Source organism: Lepidochelys kempii, chromosome 11, assembly GCF_965140285.1.
Source record: "Lepidochelys kempii isolate rLepKem1 chromosome 11, rLepKem1.hap1, whole genome shotgun sequence".
NCBI classification, from domain to species: domain Eukaryota; kingdom Metazoa; phylum Chordata; order Testudines; family Cheloniidae; genus Lepidochelys; species Lepidochelys kempii.
Window position 1 is genome coordinate 69024733 of NC_136390.1, and position 21708 is coordinate 69046440.

Genomic DNA, 21708 nt, shown 5'->3' on the forward strand with positions numbered 1-21708 from the left:
AAGCTGCTCACCTCCCTGGCATCAGAAACACCCTAGAAGATCACCTCAGCAGGGACTTCTCCTCTCACCATGAGTGGTCGCTCCACCCGGAGGTCGCCCTCATGATCTTCCAGAGGTGGGGAATTCCCTGAGTAGATCTGTTTGCCACCAGGCAAACCAGAAAGTGCCATCGGCTTTGCTCCCGGTAGGGCCTGAGCAAAGTCTCCCTCTCCGATGCCTTCCTCCTGTTGTGGGCCGAGGGTCTGATGCATGCGTTCCCTCCGATCCCTCTGGTCACCCGGGTCCTAGTAAAGTTCAAGAGGGACAAGGCACAGGTTATCATGATTGCCCCGCGTGGTCTTGCCAGCACTGGTTCAGCACGCTCATGAACATGATGGTGGCCCCTCCCTGGCCCCTTCCCTGCTGTCCGATCTGTTCTCTCAGGATCATGGTCGGCTCCTACACCCCAACCTCGAGTCTCTACACCTCTCAGTGTGGATGCTTCGTGGTTGAACCCGGAGGAGAGTACCTGCTTGGAGGAGGTCGAGCAGGTCCTCCTGGGAAGTAGGAAGCCATCCACGAGACTAACTTACCTGGCCAAGTGGATGAGGTCTTCCCGCTCGGCGTCGGAGCGTGGCATTTCTCCCTCGCATTCTTCAGTTGAGTCCATCTTGGACTACTTACTGCAGCTCAGGAACCAGGGTCTGGTGCATTCTTCCATCAGAGTGCATCTTGCAGCCATCTCTGCATTCCACCAGCCAGTCCAAGGTCAGACAGTCTTTTCTCATGACATGACTGTCAGGTTCCATGACAGAATGAGGAGTAATGGTCTCAAGTTGCAGTGGGGGAGGTTTAGGTTGGATATTAGGAAAAACTATGTCACTAGGAGGGTGGTGAAGGACTGCAATGCGTTACCTAGGGAGATGGTAGACTCTCCTTCCTTAGAGGTTTTTAAGATCAGGCTTGACAAAGCCCTGGCTGGGATGATTTAGTTGGGGATTGGTCCTGCTTTGAGCAGGGGCTTGGACTCGATGACCTCCTGAGGTCCCTTCAAACCCTGATATTCTGTGATTCTATGAGGAGCCTCGAGAGGCTTTACCCGCAGGTACGGGCCCTTGTCTCGCAGTGGGACCTTAACCTGGTCCTCTCCAGGCTCAGCGGCCCGCCTTTTGAGCTGCTGGGCTCCTGCTCCCTTTCCTATTTGTCCTGGAGGGTCGCTTTCCTGGTGGTGGTGACCTCGGCGAGACAAGTCTCAGTAATTAAGGCCTTGACCTTGGAACCGCCTTACACAGTTTTTTATAAGGACAAGGTCCAGCTGCGGCCCCACCCAGCCTTCCTGCCGGTGGTGGGATCTTTCTTCCACATGAGCCAGGATGTATTTTTGCCAGTGTTTGGTCCGAAGCCGCACAAGACTGCTGAGGAGAGGCGTCTGCACGCACTGGATGTCCGGAGGGCCTTGGCTTTTTACTTGGAGTGTACCAAGCCTTTCCGTAAATCGACCCAGCTCTTCATCGCTACAGTAGATAGGAGGATGGGCCTTCTGGTTTTTTTGCAGAGGATTTCCAACTGGATCACCTCTTGCAGAAGGACCTGTTATGAGCTAGCAAAGGTCCCCCCGCCACCAATCGTCAGGGCTCATTCGACTAGAGCGCAGGTGTCTTTGGCGGCCTTCCTGGCACACATCCCGATCCAGGACATCTGTAGAACTGCAACATGGTCCTCAGTCCACACGTTCACATCTCATTATACCATCACTCAACAGGCTAGAGATGACGCTGGGTTCGGCAGAGCTGTATTACAATCTGCACAACCATGAACTCCTACCTGTCTCAAAGGAAACTGCTGGAAGTCACCTAATATGGAATGGATATGAGCAAGCACTTGAAGAAGAAAAGACAGTTACCTTTTCCATAACTGGTGTTTTTCGAGATGTGTTGCTCATGTCCATTCCACAACCCGCCCTCCTTCCCCGCTGTTGGAGTTTCCAGCACAAGGGAACTGAGGGTGAGGGGAGACGGCAGCGCCCCTTATACTGCGCCATACGGGCGCCACTCCAGAGGGCACCAGAGCTGCTCCCCTATTGATACTGCTGAGGGAAAAACTTCCGGCACCAGTGCATGACGAGTAAACACATCTAATGTGGAATGGACAGGAGCAACACATCTCGACGAACACCAGTTACAGAAAGGTAACTGTCTTTTCTCCCTTTTTCCAAACCCTTTTGTTTTCTGGCCCTGAAAATGAATGATAGCATGCTAATTAGATCATTTCTGGTGAGGATGACTGCTCACCACCACATTCTTAAGAATTCTAGGCTATTTGTGCACCTTAAACATCTGAAATTCCTACTCTTTTACTATAAATTTAAACAGTAATGTTCTGTCCTTGTGGAATACTTTAGTGACTTCAGGAGGTTTGCAGTGTTTACTAGCACTGATGACTTTAGAAACTCCATTAGAAGAAAGTGCTGAACAAGCTAAAATATTATTCCCTAATGTTACTTTGCTGATCTGTATGATTAAAAATAGATGAACAGAGGGTGTTTTTGTATAAAATACATAAATGGGGCAGTAAAAAAACTATTCATCAGATAATGCTGACACCATGTCCTCTGCCAGCTTTTGTAATCGTAACTATTGACAGAGTTGTTAAGGTATTATGTATTACCATACCTCATCATTTTGACTAAGTTCTGAGGGACCAGAGTAGTAAACAAGCTAAAATGCATCCATTCATTCAACCTTTTTTTATAAGCGAATATTGCAAGATGTTAAATGAGCATAAAATGCATTTTGTTTTCTATGCCATAGTGAGAAGGGTTTATTTCTCTGAGGGGTTGTCTGCATGGCCAAAAAAGGTGTGTGTTTAGATTAGGACAGCTAACTCACCTTAGCTCTCCAGGTGTAAAATCCTATAGCAGTCACAGCACTGTAGTGAGGTGAACTAGGTGAGGTCAGTCTAAGGCTGGCAGGTACAGTGGTGACTTTATCTCATGGTAAAAACTACAGTGCATCTTCTCTAGTAGGAGTTTACAGTGGGCTGCCTAACGTATAAGATACCTTGCTGTATAAAACCCATCTTTGTTAAAAATTGAAGACATAGTCTGAGAGAAGGTTTAATAGGAGCTCTGTTTTACAGTCTCTGATTCAATTAACTGTAGTAATGTCTTATCACTTAATCTTGCTCGTTGTTTGTCAGCCCATGAAATTTGTAACTCGGGACACACACCTGTAGGCCAGACAGTCATGGAACTGGAGTTAAGGAAAATGTTACATCAAATGACTCTAAACGAGGGAGTCTCAGGGGGCAACACTTCCATCTAGTTTACTGATTTCTTATTGTGAATCTGTAATTGCACATTGATTGTCCCTATTCAGTTAAAGAAAACTTGGAGGTAGAGGCGAGCAAATAATTTGCAATGAATAATTAATTTGATAAATGTAGCCTCTTCTCCTACTTTCAGAATATTCACATATAGATCAGTTTTCTCAAATTTGATATTTCATGTCTATTTGACAAATATTTTGTCACATTTTTGTATGTTATGGATTGATCATGTACAGTTCACCGCGAGTACCTGATACTTCCTATTTGAAATCTGAGCTGTGGTGTTCAGTTTTTATTGGTGTGGTCAGTCACTCAGTCTTGTTTCTTTTCCTTGAACACAGAAGGGGTGAGTGCGGTTTCAGAGTGTGAATATTTACACAAAATTTTAAAATGGATGTGTTTATGTTAACAGAAAAATTATTCACCATGTGCTACTTGTACTCGATGACGGTTTTTAAATGTCTCAAAGGTGCTTAAAGCCCTGAATAAGTGCTTTTTTGCATGTTATATACTGAAATAAATATTGGGAAAGTTTTAAACATTTTGAATATAAAGAAAAGCCACCCAATACTCACCTCCTTTCCTAGATTTAAGACTTTCCATCATTTTGCTGGGTTAATAGAAATGTAAAGGATGTTAAAATGTACAAAATATTTTAAGTACACATGACTGATTTTGTTGTTTTTCCTTTTCAGGATGTTGTTTGGGGATTGAACTCTTTATTTACAGTAAGTAAGACGATGCAATGCATGCAGCTAAATTTTGTTTTCCCTGTCAGGTGGTTTTCGAAGTTACTTGGTATAGACCTGATCCAGTGTCTCTTTTATAGTTAATGTTCGTGTTCCTCCTGTCTTTCGTGGTGTTTAATTAACCCCATTTATTAGCTAGCCATGGGGATTATCATACAGAAGGGCATATGCTGCCTTCCTTAATATTTTTTTGTATTTATAGTTATAAATCTATGGTTCAGCCTTTGGTAACGAGTTGCTTAGGGTTTTCCACAAATCCTAAATTCCTTCAGTGAGTTATTGTGCTGGGAATGTGAGGATTACTTTGGCAGATAACTGGTATTGCTGTAATCCTGAAAAGTTGAGGGTTGGGATAAAAAATTGCCCAATATAGGTTTAATTATTGACAGTTATAATCATTAAACACACGTTGGAGGTGTGAGGGGCTCTGAGGATCTCCAACCCCCAGAATGAGAATAGGGCCTGACACTGAATTAAAACATGAGATTGCTCCCATGGAATCCCACATGACATGAAAAGATTTGGCAGGAGCAGGAAGCCTGAGCCTCCTATTTACAAGAGGCAGCTACGAGAAGTGGAGGGTACATGTAAAATCCTGGATTAATGGCAGGAACAGGCAGAACTGGAGCTAGCAACCCTCACCTCAGATATACAACAGAAGCCAGAAACTGCCCCCATTGATAGATTAGAGGCAAGTAGAGATAGCCCTCCTCCCCTCTGAGGCAGAGGTGTGGGGCGTGACTGTCATGGATAACCCTTACTGCTGCCTGGTGGCAGTGGGAAGGTCAAGGGTGGAGAGCAGAGGGATCATGGTCAAGCTGGCCACCTGAGCTCTCATTGCCATCACTTCCTTCAACTGCAGTAAGGGTTACCCTAACTTCTCTAAAGAGCTACCCCAGTGCATAGTGAAGCACCTGGGACAGGGAGCAGAGTTGCTGGCTATGTCTGCCCAGCCCTGTTTCCTCAAGCCCCAGCTCAGATAGAAGGATTCTGTCCCTCATTTCCTGAAGGAGGAGCTGGGTAGCTGAACCATCACTGCTACCACCAGGAATATTTTTCTAAAGTTTGTTGAATAGACAAAGATTATGGCCACAGAACCCTGGGAAACTGAGAGCTTTCATGGGCCAATGAGGCTTAATTTGCCTGGATTAGGGCCTTTAGTAAATTAATTTATAAAAAGATTGGAGAGCACTTGACTTTTCAGTGCAGAGTAATTAGAATACAGCACAAATATAAATAACTAAAATAGGGTGAGTCTGGTTTAGAGAAACAAAAAGAGTGCAACGCTACAATAGGAATACACATAAAATATATATACAGGGCGAACATCTGAAAAGAGTGATGATCATGCATGACAGACTGCAAAGATTTGTAATGTCCTAGAAGACTCTCATCGTGTATCTTGGATTTCCCCTGTGCATATGCTCAAAGGCTTTTTGTAAATAATTACGCTTTTAAAAGCTGATGTGGGCTTGTTTCTAGAAACAAAGGAAGGTAAGTGAATGATTGAGAGTCTTGCTCAGCTTTTGGTTTGGAGAGAAAATTGAAACTTTGTTAGGGGAAAAAAAAAATCAATGACCATAGAGATTCATTGCCATGGAAGCAAATCCCATATAGTGGCAGTGATGGGAACCTTTCACACTTATAAAATGATAGCTGTTATAAAAGATTCACTGTTATCACACACTACGAGGAAAACTGACCTGTACCTTGGCCAGAGAAACTTGGTTTTGTTTCCATAGTGATTATTCATTATTTTCCATGATGACTTGATTAACACGCTGTCTCTTGGCAGCTTCTTGGTTTCCTTAAACAATGTGTTGAAGTTCAGTCTTTCTGCAAATACAGCACAAATAATAGTGCAGGTGATACATATTACAGACACTGCAAGCCGTGCCAGTAAGCTGTAGAATGCACTTGCAGTGTTCTCAGCTAAAAGAAGACAGCTGCTTTTTTCTGAGGGAGGAATTACTGAGTGATGGATGTTTAGAAGTAAAATTTAAAATGACTATATTTAACCCTTTTGTACAGTTTGTGTATATTCATCCTCAGCACCCCCATTTCTTTCTTTCTTTCCTTCTTTCCACTAGTTTTCCTGGATTCACAGAACAAAATTTGGAGGAAATAATACTGAGGCTATGTGATGTGGCCCAGCATTAGAATGTCACACCCTTTGTTGCATCTAAGCTGAACTGTACAACCAGAGAGAGTGAGCTAGAGCAGCATGTTAAACTGATGTCTGTGATGAGTAAGCAGTGGCAGGAAGCTCCAGAGATTCTTCTGCCTGCAGCAATTTGATGGGTGGGGAGTAATGTGTAGGGATGTAGAAGCAGGGTAGCAGGGACCAGATCATGGTGGGCAGAGATGGGAATCATGAGCAGTTACAGGCATCCCAGCCTCACACTCAGAGCTGCTCTGTCTTCTACCTTCCATGTCCCTGCTTCTACCCTCACCACTCCCCTCCGGGTCTCTGCTTCTCTTACCTCCACCACTACTACCCTATTCCTGCAGTGCCTGCTGCTTCCCCCACTCTTTTCTCCCCGTTTCCCCCCTAAAACCCTCCCTCTAAGGTCTGTCAGACTCCAGACGACACAATCTCCCCACTCAGGAAGTTACACTGCTGCCTCTAATATCTGTCACCAGCAGCAGGGGCGTCAGAGAGATTCCTCTGCCAGCAGCAGCAGCCAGTTTGTGGGGCTGATTTTCCTCTAAATCATATTTTTCTAGTTTTCCACTTTTCCCCAAAATCAATGATGCTCTGCCAATTGGTGCCTAGAACATTCCTGGAAATTTTGGAATTGATCAGAGGTGATGTTCAAAAATAATCATGTGATATCCAGACAATCAGAAAAATGCCATCAAGTTTAGTGTAGAGCCTTGCTTCGCTTGGCCAACAATTTGTAATACAGGACACACACCTGTAGGCCAGACACTCATGGAACTGGAGTTAAGGAAAATGTTACATCAAGTGACACTAAATGAGGGAGTCTCAAGGGGCAGCACTTCCATCTAGTTCACTGATTTCTTACTGTGAATCTGTAATTGCACAGAGCCTTGCTTCGCTTGGCCAAAAATTAATCAAGGGTTGGATTGTGACCACCAGACTAGTTTGAATTTACCCCCCATAGGATCTAAACCAGAGATCTGCAGGTATAAAAGAAGCAATTTCTCTAAACCTACTGCACTTGCTGGCCTCATCTTATTTGTTTCATCACACTAAATGTATTTTCAACCTCTTACATAATATGATAACTAGATCGTTATTTTTTCTTACTTAAAAAAAATTCCCCTGACTCTTTTCCAGGATCTCTTGAATTTTGATGATCCTTTGAATATTGAGGCTGCAGAACATCATTTGCGGGACAAGGTGAGTCAGCAACTTACTGAAAGCATTTTTTTTCCCCAAACCAGTATACATCTTGAGCTGACCACCTCCTCTGCCTCCCCCAGAGAGACACCTGTTTCTTGTGTAAGTCTTACACAACCCCTGCATTGCATGTTTTTTCATTAAGCCAGAGGGAACAGGAGGCTTTTAAGGATGGCGAGCAGTCCTGCTCTTGTCAAAACAATGCCCACTGATCCAATTTTTCCCATATAAAATAAGAACTGCACAAAACAAAATATGGTTTACCAAGGAACTAAATACTGGCCTAAGTAATAAAGAACTTAGAAAACAATGCATCTTAAACTGAGAATGTAATTGAAGATCTAAAGTTAATGGGTCTGTTTGAACCTAAACTTATAAGGATGAGTTAATTCTCTTGATATAGACTCTGTAATTGACCAGAACTATTTATCTTTAATAGTGTGGGGAGAGAAACCAAACAAGCTGTTTCTACTGTTTTGTGGAGTCTCCAAATTGTCTTGTTCATCACACATTGTCTAGGGACACGCTGTAATTCATATATACATGCAGACTCTCTCATATGTATAGCAACTTCATTTGAACTAGTTTAAAATCAGTTCATCATGGAGGGTTGATGAAGGCACTTGAGATCTTCATGAGTCTTTAACATGATTTTGTGTGGGAGCCTTTGCAGAAGATTGGCTAGACATGTCCTGCATGGCTTCAGTTTCCCGTTTTAGCCTGAACAGTTGTGCTTATGGGGCTTTGGAGCTCTTATGGTTTAGTGTTGAATTGCAAATTAACCTCTTCTGGTTTTTTTGGTGGTGTTCAAGTTAAGCACGATGATTAAAGAAATTCTCCAGATTAATAGTGATCGGAAGAGTTCAATTAAAACAGGAAGTCAAGCAGCAAGTATAATTTCTTTAAGACAAGTGCCAGTGTATCTAGCTTAGTTTTCCCACTATTTCTTATAACAATATAGTACGGTAAATTCTGGTATAATCTGTGTTTGTGCTTTTTAGAAAAACAGAGTGAAGACACAGCATGAAATTGGGAAAGTTTTAGTCCAGCCCCTGCCCTGAGTTCCACTTTTAAGGAATTTATTCCCTGGAAATAGGATAAAACCAAAAAGAGAACACCTTTTGAGCAGAGGATGTCATGGAGCTTTACTAGCCACTAAATAGGAGAGAAACTAGCCATAAATAAAAAGTCAAGAAAATGGAGCCAATAAAGCTAAAAAAGAGTGAGCCTGATTCTCTTCCTCCTTATGCAACTTGAGATAGAATTGTGCACTAAGATATAGTCATTTAAATCTGTGTAAACCCTCTGAGGCAGTGAGGCTACACAGGTGTCCCTGAAAGTATAATTTGGCATGTAGAGACTTCTCATTGTGAAGTGCCAGAAGGAAAGAATTCAGTTTGACTCTGATATTAGGTTGATTTTTACAAGGATTTTACCACTCTACTTACAAACAAGGATTTGCAATAAAATATGCTGAGACTATAAACATGGATACCCACAATACCATGCACTCTAAAATAAACCATGCCCATCATGCAATAATGTCTCACTTGTCAGAGAATGAAAAGCCAAGAGTTACTATCCTGCATCTCTATAACTATACTCGCAAATTAAAATCCACGGTGATACTAAGAAAATGGTAGTAATAGGATTTTCAGGGAAAGGTTTGTTTTAATAGCAATTGGGGAATGAGCAGTAAAGTTTGAAAATACATACTGCTATACCAGGCAGTGTCAAATGCTTCTTCAGGTGATATGCAGTGTAGTTGTAGCCATGTTGGTCCCCGGATACTAGACACAAGGTGGGTGAGCCAATATCTTTTATTGGACCAACTTCTGTTGGTAAAAGAGACAAATTTTCAAGCCATCCAGAGCTCCTCTTTAGGTCTGGAAGTACTTTCAGGATGCTGGGAGTACCTTTCCCAGACCTGAAGAAGAGCTCTGTGTGGCTCGAAAGCTTGTCTCTCAGCAATAGAAGTCGGTCCAATAAAAGATATTACCTCACCCACCTTGTGTCTCCAAGTGATAAGTAGTCTTGGGAAGGTTTATCAGGTTAAAAATCTTTTAATTTTTGAATGAATTTTTTCTTTTTTTTTTTTCCTATTCTGCAGAGGTTGAAAATTTTCTCTAAAGCAATTTTAAAAATTAATACATTTCCTACTCAGGTAGGTTGATTTGTTGTAGCAGTTGCATCTTCAGTTCACTTTTCCATCATGTTGCATCATGCAGAGGCTGCTTTAATTTATGAATGTACAGCACAGTGTTGGAGGGCTTCTCAGGAGGTTCCTCGCTGACAGCGACACTGAGATGACTCAGCTGCAGTGGCAGAGGATCTATACTAGCTAATGGTGCATCATCATCATGCCAGCAGCCAAGGTAGATAATGGCTGCCACCTAAGGGGAATAAAAATGTTTACAGTAAACAGAAATTAATGTGCCTGGCAGGCAACCTCAGAGTGAGAGATGAAGAGAAGTTTGTGATGGTTTGGTCTGTCTTTGGTATAGATGCCTCATGTAGTGTACGTGTACTATCGTGAAGTTAAAACTCTGCAGTGTTTTTGTCCTGTCGTCTCATGTATTTTTAGAAATGTTTTCAGACCGTTAAGTTATTGAGAATTTTAATGAATAATTTTTATTAATGAGATGCTTTTAGACATGTCTTTAATTTCAAGTGTAGCCCTAGGGTCTGAAACAAATGTTTCAAGAAAAGAGCTTTTGTAGTTAGTATTGTGTGTGTTTGGCTTCCAGCAGCAACAGAAATGCACATTAAGCGTTCCCTTGTGATTTGCTAAAGGAAGCAATACAGTATATTATTGATGTCATTTTGCTGGATTCAAATTTGAAGTGCTGAGACCCTCTTGCTGCTAATTTGGCTAAATATGCCTGTCTGATAGGAGTAGTAACAGCTAATTAAAAGCCAGCCTCTGGTTATTTATGTAGAAAAACTGAAGCTTATATATCTCATTAGGCTGGGGTAAGTCATAACAAAGATGTCTGCCCTCTCACCGGTTCTGGAAAAAGTCCTTCAGTAGTTTGTGTTAAGGCACAAAATTTGAATCCTTACTATTTGATTCTTAGCAAACAAGTGTTGTATTGTAGATATAAGCAATAAGGAAATGTCTCTGAATCTGTTATAAGATTAATAGTCACAGATTTTAAGGCCAGAAGGGACTGTTATAATATTCTAGTCTGATGTCCTGCAAAACAGAGACCGTAAAAGGTCACCTAGTAACTTTTGCATCAAGCCCATAACTACCAGTATTTATTTAAAGACTTCAAGTGATGGAGAATCCACCATGTCCATAGGTAAGTTGTTCCAATGGTTATTTACCCTCACTGTCAAAAACGTACATGTTATTTCTAGTCTGAATTTGTCTAGCTTCGGTTTTCAACTATTATGCCTTTTTCTGCTCGATTAAAGATCCATCGATTATCAGAAATCTCTACTCTTGCAGATACTTGTAGATTATCATCAAGGCACCTCTTAACCATCTCTCTTGCATGAACTACATAGATTAAGCTTCTAAGTCTCTCACTCTTAGGCAGGGGTCTCAAACTCTCATGACCACGAGGGACACATGAGGACTAGTACATTGGCGCGAGGGCCGCATCACTGACCCCCTACCCTGCTGCCCCGGCCCTGCCCCAACTCCACCCCTTCCATGAGGCCTCACCCCTGCCCCACCTCTTCCCACCCCTTCCCTGCCCCCATTCCAACCCCTTCCCCGAAACCCCGAGACCATGTCAAAAGCTTTGCTGAAGTCAAGGAACAACACGTCCACTGCTTTCCCCTCATCCACAGAGCCAGTTATCTCGTCATAGAAGGCAATTAGATTAGTCAGGCATGACTTGTCCTTGGTGAATCCATGCTGACTGTTCCTGATTACTTTCCTCTCCTCTAAGTGCTTCAGAATTGATTCCTTGAGGACCTGCTCCATGATTTTTCCAGGGACTGAGGTGAGGCTGACTGGCCTATAGTTCCCAGGATCCTCCTCCTTCCCCTTTTTAAAGATGGGCACTACATTAGCCTTTTTCCAGTTGTCCGGGACTTCCCCTGATCGCCATGAGTTTTCAAAGATAATGGCCAATGGCTCTGCAATCACATCCGCCAACTCCTTTAGCACTCTCGGATGCAGTGCATCCGGCCCCATGGACTTGTGCTAGTCCAGCTTTTCTAAATAGTCCCAAACCACTTCTTTCTCCACAGAGGGCTGGTTGCCTCCTCCCCATGCTGTGCTGCCCAGTGCAGTAGTCTGGGAGCTGACCTTGTTCGTGAAGACAGAGGCAAGCAAAAGCAGCATTGAGTACATTAGCTTTTTCCACATCCTCTGTCACTAGGTTGCCTCCCTCATTCAGTAAGGGGCCCACACTTTCTTCTTGTTGCTAACATACCTGAAGAAACCCTTCTTGTTACTCTTAACATCTCTTGCTAGCTGCAACTCCAGGTGTGATTTGGCCTTCCTGATTTCACTCCTGCATGCCCGAGCAATATTTTTATACTCTTCCCTGGTCATTTGTCCACTCTTCCACTTCTCGTAAGCTTCTTTTTTGTGTTTAAGATCAGCAAGGATTTCACTGTTAAGCCAAGCTGGTTGCCTGCCATATTTACTATTCTTTCTACACATTGGGATGGCTTGTCCCTGTAACCTCAATAAGGATTCTTTAAAATACAGCCAGCTCTCCTGGACTCCTTTCTCCCTCATGTTATTCTCCTAGGGGATCCTGCCCATCAGTTCCCTGAGGGAGTCAGAGTCTGCTTTTCTGAAGTCCAGGGTCCGTATTCTGCTGCTCTCCTTTCTTCCCTGTGTTAGGATCCTGAACTCGACCATCTTATGGTCACTGCCTCCCAGGTTCCCATCCACTTTAGCTTCCCCTACTAATTCTTCCCGGTTTGTGAGCAGCAGGTCAAGAAGAGCTCTGCCCCTAGTTGGTTCCTCCAGCACTTGAACCAGGAAATTGTCCCCTACACTTTCCAAAAACTTCCTGGATTGTCTGTGCACCGCTGTTTTGCTCTCCCAGCAGATATCAGGGTGATTGACGTCTCCCATGAGAACCAGGGCCTGTGATCTAGCTCTCCCAGAGTGCTCCATTGTTACTGCTCTGGACAGCACTTTGAGCTCCAATGCACTAGCCAGGTACACAGGAAAAGCCCTGGGAACTTTTGAATTTAGTTTCCTGTTTGGTCAGCGTGGTGAACTCAGCAGACAGGTGACCATGTAGTCCCCCCAGAATCACAAACGAGCTCCAGCATGGATCGAAAGGGAGACACTGGATCTGACTGCTGTATGGTGAGAAACATCTGTGCAGGCAGAACTCTGATCAAAAAGAAGAAATGCAAATATATTTGCCAAAATCTCACAGGGCATGTTGGAGAGAGGCTACAACAGGGACACACAGCAGTGCCACGTGAAAGTTGAGCTGAGGCAAGCCAACCAAAAGATAAAGGAGGCAAACAGTTGCTTCGGGTGAGAGCCCCATACATGCCGCTTCTGTGATCAGCTGCATGCCATTCTAGGAGGGGACTGCCCCACCGCTGTCCCTGGACACCTGCAAGGGGGGAGTCTCACGCAACAGGTAGATGGATTTTGTGGAGGAGGAAAAGGAGGAGGAGAATGCACAGCATGCAAGCAGTGAATCCATTCTCACCGGCAGCCAGGACCTTTCACCACCCTGGAGCCAATAGCCTGAAGGCAGGATCCCCAACCCTGAAGCTGGAGAAGGCACCTCTGGTGAGTGCACATTTGTAACTACAGTACAGGGTTTAAAAGCAATAGTGTTTAATGTTTGATTTGCCCTGAAGAATTGGGATGCATTCGCGGCCAGTACAGCTACTGGAAAAGTCTGTTGACATGTCTGGGGATGGAGCGGGAATCCTCCAGGGACATCTCCATGAAGCTCTCCTGGAGGTACTCTGAAAGTATTCTGGAATCATTGCAGCACAAAGCATGGCAGCGAATGGTCCTGGGTTTTGGTCACATTCAAGCAACTTTCAGTCTATATCTTTCTGTGTTGGCTTCAGGAGAGTGATATCATTCATGGTCACCGGGTTGAAATAGGGGAATTTTTGTAAGGGAACAGTAAAAGGACCCCATTCATGCTGGGCTGTTTGCGCTTGGCTAAAAGGGATCATCCCAGAGAATAACCACGCGGTGGAGTGGGGGGAGGTGTGTGCTGCACATCCACCCAAAAACCGCAGCCCCTCCTTTTAAATGTGAAACCCAACCCATTGGTTGCTATGGGAAAAGATGGCACTGCAGTTTGAAACCATTCCCACATGTTATGCATAAGAAGCCAACCCCGCATACCCTTTGCCTTACTATGGCTGTATTCTAGTGCCCATCTGTGTGTGATGTGTCACCATAGCCGCAGGCACTCAGTATAAAAGGCAAAATGCGACCTTGTACCTAAAGCACATGTGCTGTCTGCTGTGAATTGCTTGATTCACTGTGAAAGTCTCCCTTTTGTTCTCAGAAATGTATCATCTTAAATTTTACTCTCCCTTTTTATCTCCCCCCAGGTGCAAATGTTTCTAGGCTCCCCCTATCATCTTCATCCCTGAGGTTACTGCAGATTAGAAGGTGAAAAAAACGCACTTGCGATGACATGTTTTCCGAGCACATGCAGTCCTCCTGCACTGATAGGGGACAGCTGTTAGAGGCTAGGAAAGCAGTAAGTGAGCGTGAAGAGCAGAGGCAGGAGTGCGAAGAGCATAGGCAGGAGGCGATGCTAAGGCTAATGGGGGAGCAAATGGACATGATGAAGCGTCTGGTGCAGCTACAGGGAAGCCAACAAGAGCACAGACCCCCGCCGCATCCATTGTACAACTGCCTGACCACCTCCCCAAGTTCCATATCCTCCTCACCCAGACGCCCAAGAATGTGGTGAGGGAGGCTCCGGGCACCCAGCCACTCCACTCCAGCGGATGGCCCAAGCAACAGAAGGCTGTCATTGAAACAGTTTGATTTGTAGTGTGGCCACAATAAGCAATGTGGCCTTGTCCTTCCCTCCTCCCCAACCCCACTCCACCTGGGTTACCTTGTCAGTTATCTCCCTTTTTAAAAATTAATAAACAAAGAATGCATGGTTTCAAAAGAGTAGTTACTTTATTTCCAAGGGGGGAGGGTGGTTGGCTTACAGGGGGCGGGTTTGCATCAAGGAGAAATACGCACAACTGTCACACCATAGCCTGGCCAGTCATGAAACTGGTTTTAAAAGCCTCTCTGATGCACAGCGTGCCTTGCTGTGGTCTTCTAATCACCCTGGTGTCTGGCTGCTCAAAATTGGACACCAGGCGATTTTATCTCAACCTCCCACCCTGCCATAAACGTCTTCCCCCTTAATCTCTCAGATATTATGGAGCACATAGCAAGCAGCAATAACAATGGGAATGATGGTTGCGCTGAGGTCCGACCTAGTCAGCAAACGGCGGCAGCGAGCTTTTAAAAGTCCAAAGGCACATTCTACCACCATTCTGCACTTGCTCAGCATATAGTTGAATTGCTCCTTATTACTGTCCAGGCTACCTGTGTACGGCTTCATGAGCCATGGGAGCAAGGGGTAGACTGGGTCTCCAAGGATAACTGTTGGCATTTCAGCATCCCCAATGGTAATTTTCTGGTCTGGGAAGTGAAGTCCCTTTTTGCAGCTGCTCGAATAGCCCGGAGTTCCTAAAGATGCGAGCGTCATGCACCTTTTCTGACCATCCGACGTTGATGTCGGTGAAACGTCCCTTGTGATCTACCAGTGCTTGCAGCACCATTGAGAAGTACCCCTTGCAGTTTATGTACTGGTTGGCAAGGTGGTCCAGTGCCAAGATAGGGATATGCGTTCAGTCTATCACCCCACCACAGTTAGGGAAATCCATTGCAGCAAAGCCATCCACTATGACCTGCGCATTTCCCAGAGTCACTACTCTTAAAAACAGAATGTCAATGACTGCATTGGCTACTTGGATGACAGCAGCCCCACAGTAGATTTGCCCACTCCAAATTGATTCCCGACTGACCGGTAGCAGTCAGGGGTAGCAAGCTTCCACAGGGCTATCGCCACTCGCTTCTCAACTGTCAGGGCAGCTCTCATCTTGGTATTTCTGCGCTTCAGGGTGCGGGAAAGCGACTCTCAGAGTTCCAGGAAAGTGGCCTTATGCATGGGAAAGTTTCGCAGCCACAGTGAATCATCCCATACCCGCAACATTATGCGGTCCCACCACTCTGTGCTTGTTTGCCAGGCTAAGAATCAGCGTTCCACTGTATCAACCAGCCCCACCGCCGCCATGATGTCCCAATTGCCACAGCCCATGCTTTCAGGAACATCTGTGTCCATGTCCTCATCAAAATCGTCCTCGTGCTGGCATCTCTTAGCCCGCTTCTGCATATACTCCAGGATAAGGCGCAAGGTGTTGACTATGCTCACAACAGCAGCAGTGAGCTGAATGGACTCCATGCTTGCTGTAGTATGGCGTCTGCAGAAGAGCAGAGTTGCAGTGGAAACGGTGGATGACGACGGATGCCACGAGAATAGATATTTATACAGAACGACGAGAGGACCTGTGAACTGGATTCATGGCACCAGGAGAGCAGAGTTGCAGCGGAAGCAGTGGATGATGACAACATGGAGAAATTTGCTATAGAGACCGAGCTCATTTACAAAAGCAGGAGAGCAGAGTTACAGCAGAAGCGGTGGATGATGACTGTTAGCAGTCGTACTTCACCGTCTGCTGACAGCAGGACACAGCAGCGGTGATGGCTATTTTTAGTGCCGTAACTCAAGCCCAAGTCTGTAGACCCAGGCTCTGAGACTCTGCTGCATGGGTGTGGGGTGTTTTGTTTTGTTTTGTTTTTGTTTGGCCATATAGACCTATACTAAAGCCCCGGATTTGTTAAATGTCTTACATGTATGATAAAGAACACAAATATATACTGAACAGCATGAGTGTCGGGGGTAACTGCCTCTCTGTGGCTTTCTGGCGCATGCACCATTCAGAGAGGAGGAAGCTAGTGAGCACCTAGCACCAGAAGATTGGAGGAGGTACACCTTTGTGGCTTGCTGTTGCATGCACCAGCCAGAGCCATAAAAGCTGCCATTTTACGGAGTCTGACAGCAGCTTTCATCCAATGACATGGGAGAGTGTTTAGTTGCTCACAATGGCCAATTTAAAGGCTGCACTAAACTGTCAGCATTAAAAGAGGAGAGTGCACCGTTTTGTTACAGAGCTGTAAAACCACTTCAACAAGGCTGTAACGCTCACAGAGAAGTACTGTATGAGCAAGGGACTTCAAGTATGAGTGCTACTGCTCTTCTCCTTTCCTCCTCATCCAGTACTTCTGTACATGTTTGTTTAAAGTAAAAAGAAAGGAGAAAAGTTTTCCCCTGCCTCTTCAAGGGCTAGGGTCATGGACTGGGGCAGCAGCAAAGTTGTAGCTGCAGGAGCAGCAGAGTCTTTACGACTGTGAATAGGTTATCTTGGTAGATTGTGCTATCATTTTTGAGATGGTTAGTTCAAGCCTTCAGCCTTTGTGTACCATGACCAGAAGGGTAAGAAGAAGAGAGAAAAAGAAAAGTTGGGGGAAAACAGGAATGGGTTGGGGGGTGGAACCAACCTTCACATAAATCCACCTTAAGCTTCTACCATTTTGCCCTTAAAACAGAACTGCCTTCTGGGAGGTTTTCAAGCTTCTAAATCAAATTTAAAAATCCACATCAAACAGACGGTTTTGAGAGCCTTCCCATAGATTTGCTGGTTCCCATCCATCTGTGCTGTCATCCCTCCTTTTACTGGACCAATAAATAGGCATTGAGGATGTCAAGGTTCCTTCCCCACTCTGAACTCTAAGGTACAGATGTAGGGACCTGCATGAAAACCTCCTAAGCTTATTTTTACCAGCTTAGGTTAAAACTTCCCCAAGGTACAAACTATTTTCCCTTTTCCCTGGGACTTTATTGCTGCCACCACCAAGCATTTAACAGACATATAACCGGGAAAGAGCCCGCTCGGAAACATCTTTCCCCGAAAAATCCTCCCCAAACCCTACACCCCCTTTCCTGGGGAAGGCTTGATAAAAATCCTCACCAATTTACATAGGTGAACACAGAACCAAACCCTTGGATCTTAAGAACAATGAAAATATCAATCAGGGTCTTAAAAGAAGAATTTTAATAGAAGAAAAAGTAAAAGAATCACGTCTGTAAAATCAGGATGGTAAATACCTTACAGGGTAATTAGATTCAAAACATAGAGAATCCCTCTAGGCAAAACCTTAAGTTACAAAAAGACACAAAAACAGGAATATACATTCCATTCAGCACAGCTTATTTTCTCAGCCATTTAAACAAACAGACTCTAAGACTCCATTCCTTTCTGTTCCCGGCAAATGCATCACACACACAGACAGAGAGAGACTTTGTTTCTCGCTCCCTCCAGCTTTTGAAAGTATCTTGTCTCCTCGTTGGTCTTTTTGGTCAGGTGCCAGCGAGGTTATCCTAGCTCCTTAACCCTTTACAGGTGAAAGGGTTTTTCCTCTGGCCAGGAGGGATTTTAAAGGTGTTTACCCTTCCCTTTATATTTATGACAGAGGACAATATTGCAAACCTCATTTTACCAGAAACAGGTACTAGTTTCCCTGGTGATTTGTGTGTGTGTTCATTCAAGACCTTCTTGTGGTAGAGAAGAGAGCAGACAAGTTTATCCCAGTAGTGGATCTGTCTGGACTGAATGACAGTGTGCAATGCTCATTTCTCCATGAAGTCCAGACCTTTCTGACAGAGATTTTTCCTCAGGATTTTCATTGTCCTACAAGAAAGCCTGTTTCATCAATACTACCTGTATTTTACAAAATTGCAGACGTATTACCAGTTCCATTGTCCTTTGGCTTCTCTCTGGTTCCTTGTATCTTACCAGTCTGATTGTACCTCTGATGGCCAGTCTATAACAGGAGTATCTTAGATGATGTGTTGATAACCGATCCATATTAGATAACATCTGTACCTAGTGACCAGATCTTTCACATACTCAAGTTCTTCAGTTTCGTCTATTTTCAGAGGAGCTCCTTAGTGCCCTTTCAGGATCTAGCCAATTTCTGGGCATTCTCTCAGACATTCCTAGTTCTAGTCAAGTTGGCCAAGGAAAGATTTCATGATCTGTATTTTTTCTGGGAACTCCTCAAGTATTTGCCCTCGAGGGACTCCACTTACTATTTATGCTGTGACTGAATGTGGAAACTGGTAGTGGTGATGCACCTCTGTACTTTAAAAATGGTCCTGATTATCAGTGGGATTTCCAGAATCAGGACTCAGATTACTTTCTACACCATTGAGGGAGTTCAGATAGGCCCCTTCAATTGAAGGGAAATGTATCATGAAGCTCGTTGGAACAACTTCCTAGAGTTACAAGCAGTTAAGAAAGTAGTTCTTAAAAACCTCTGTGCTTGGAAGATGACAATCAATAACCCAGTTGTAATGGATCATGGAGAACCAGCTGCCCACCTCAGAGATGGAAAAATTAAGGGTAGGTAACTAAGATTTACCTTTGGAATATGTGGCTTCAAGCAAGTGATACGAGAGAAGTTCAGTTAATTTCCATCAAAGTACCGTAAAACCTGAGTTATGAGCACCTTTGGAATGCAGGTTGTTCGTAACTTTGAAATGTTTTGAACTCTGAACAAAACATTACAGTTGTTCTTTCAAAAGTTTACAACTGAACATTGAAGTAATACAGCTTTGAAACTTTACTATTCAGAAGAAAAATGCTGCTTTTAACCATCTTAATTTAAATGAAACAAGCACAAAAACAGTTTCCTTACATTTTGTCAAATCTTTTTTAAACTTTCCCCTTTTTTTTTGTAGTTTGTTTAACACAGTACTGTACTGTGTGTGCCTTTTTTCCCCCTCTCTGCTGCTGCCTGACTCTGTACTTCTGGTTCCAAATGAGGTGTGTGGTTGACCAGTCAGTTTGTAACTCAGGTTCTACTGTAAATCCATTTAGACACGGGTCACAGTTGTCTTGTTCATGTCATCTCTGCAGGGCCTTCATACACAAGACTTTCATCTGTTGTATCGCTATTTAAGCAGTCATTTCCTTTAGCCTGTTTGAGTATACACTCAGGCTGTATTTTGTCTTGGAAAAGAGTGCCAATTTTCATGGAGCAAAATGGCAATTTTCACATGGCAACATTAAATTTCATACGCACGTATATGTGTATCAACCAAATAACACTTTATAAAGTGCTAAAAATGTTTCTGTATATACCAGAAGAGAAAGTTCCACCCAATTTTGTAGTTTTTCTCTTTATTTTCTCCAAAGGGTTGAGGAGGGGATGCTCCCCTTTCTCGTAAGTTTTCTGGGTCTCTCAGTGCCACCCACCACTCTCAGTAGTCTGGTCTGCAGTTTTTAGCTCTATAAGAGAACCACGGCACAGAGCACCTGGTTTTACCCAGCATCCCACCTTCCCCGGCCTTCCTATACCTTCCATTCTTCAGTGATTGGTTATTCAGTCACATCCACTTCTTCCAGATTATCTGTAAACATGCACAGAAAAAAAAAAACCAGACCATTTTAATTTTGTTTTTAATAGCAAGAAAAGAATTTCACATTTTATGTGAAATCAAGGTGCTGAAAATAATGCAACCTTAGTCATTAAAAGGAAACACTAAATAAGCAGATTATTGTACATGACTACTAAAGTTTGATTATAGTGCATTTGTAAGTGTAGGCTTAGCTAGTAAGTTTTTATCTGGAGTGTACTTCTTGTGAGAGTTTTAGGTTTACCCAAACTACCATAGATGCACCTCATGGACTTGAAAGATGTCCAAGAGAGTCATTGATTCACAATTGCTTTATTTAAAACCATTGTACTGCTGAAATACACCTTCTCAAGTGGTCAGATTCCAGAAGAAGATGGTCAGAGAAGTGCTAGCTGTAAGATGCTGGGAAGACGCACATGTTGGATTTCCACACATTCCGTGGGTTTAGGTTCTCCCACTGGAATTGGATATTTCCAATATTTTTTGCATAACATAAGCTTTCAGTTTAAAGGCAAGTCGTTATAGCCAATCTGATGATGTCCTTTCCAAATGTGAATCAATGCAGTGCAGCCTTCCTGAGTTACTGATTTTTCTGTAAGCTCAGTAAGACTACACTGCATTCATTAAGATTTCAACACATTAGGAAGCATGCTGAAGTTTTTAAGAGAAGTTTTGCATATCCCTCAAGACATGGTGTTGGAGCTGGTCTGTACTATTGTTGATCAGATAGCGAAAGCAGTTCTGAACCATCTTATTTTTATCCTATTTAAGCTTTTCAGAAGAATTTGTGTTTGAACTCCGCTGATCCTTGAACTGTTCCCTATCCAAGTGTCTTGTGGTAGATTTTAAACAATTACTAGTCTTCCGAGCTAACTATACTGAGAGCATTCTGCGCCAAAAAACTAAAAATTCTGCACCAGAAAATTAAAAATTCTGCGCAAAATATTTTAAAATTGTGCAAAATTCTGCAAATTTTATTTGTCAAATAAACGTAGAGGCTCGAGCATGGCATTGGGGAGCACAGGCCACTGGATGCATAGAGGTGGGAGATCATGTGCAGCTTCCCCCGGGGACACGGACTCAGCGGTGAGGCTTCACCCAACCCTGACATGGTGCAAGGATCGGGCTTGCCCCAGAAACACTCCAGGGCCCTGCTCCTCTGTGCCAGGTACACCAGGTGTGGGCAGGCAGGCTCAGCCCAGCAGGATCCAAATGTGGAGGGGCTTAGTGTGGGTTGAGAGGGTTCTGTGTGGGGCAATCTGCATGTGGATGGCTCAGTGGGGGATCCAGGTGCAGGGGTGGGTCTGGATGCACAGGTTTGTTGTGGGTTCTGGGTGTAATGGGACTCTGCAGGGGGGGTCCAGTGAAGGTGGCTGGAGCTCGGTGTGTGGCAGGCATAGAGCTCGGCAGGGAGTCTGGGTGTGGGGTCTAGTGGGGGGGGTCCAGATCCTGTGGGGCTCAGTAGGTGGAGATCTAGGTGCAGCTGGTTGGGGCTCGGTAGGGTGGGGGTGACTCATCAGGGTTGTCCAGGTACAGGGGGAGTGGGGCTTGGCAGGGCTGGGTGTGGGGAGGTGATGCTCGGCAGGCGGGGCTGGGTATGATGGGGTCTGGATGCACGGGGGTTGGGTGGATGGGGGAGCAGCTCCCTGTACAGTCACCCCTCCCCCTGCAACTGATGAGCGATGGGAGCAAAAAGTGGGGGGTGGGGGCAGGGGGGAGTTTGAAGAGCTTCCTGCAGCCTGGGGAGAAATCTGGGGATGGGTCTGAC

General features: G+C 44.3%; 1 protein-coding gene across 4 annotated transcripts in view; it reads left to right on the forward strand.

Annotated features, from left to right (window-relative positions):
- Positions 1 to 21708, forward strand: part of UBE2F (ubiquitin conjugating enzyme E2 F (putative)) — a 132823-nt gene that overhangs the window by 83163 nt on the left and 27952 nt on the right. For all 4 annotated transcript variants that reach the window (XM_078848029.1, XM_073306748.2, XM_073306751.2 and 1 more), the window contains 2 exons: positions 4002 to 4034; positions 7360 to 7422. In XM_078848029.1, coding sequence (XP_078704155.1) covers positions 4002 to 4034; positions 7360 to 7422 — 96 coding nt within the window. The remainder of the gene's footprint in view (positions 1 to 4001; positions 4035 to 7359; positions 7423 to 21708) is intronic.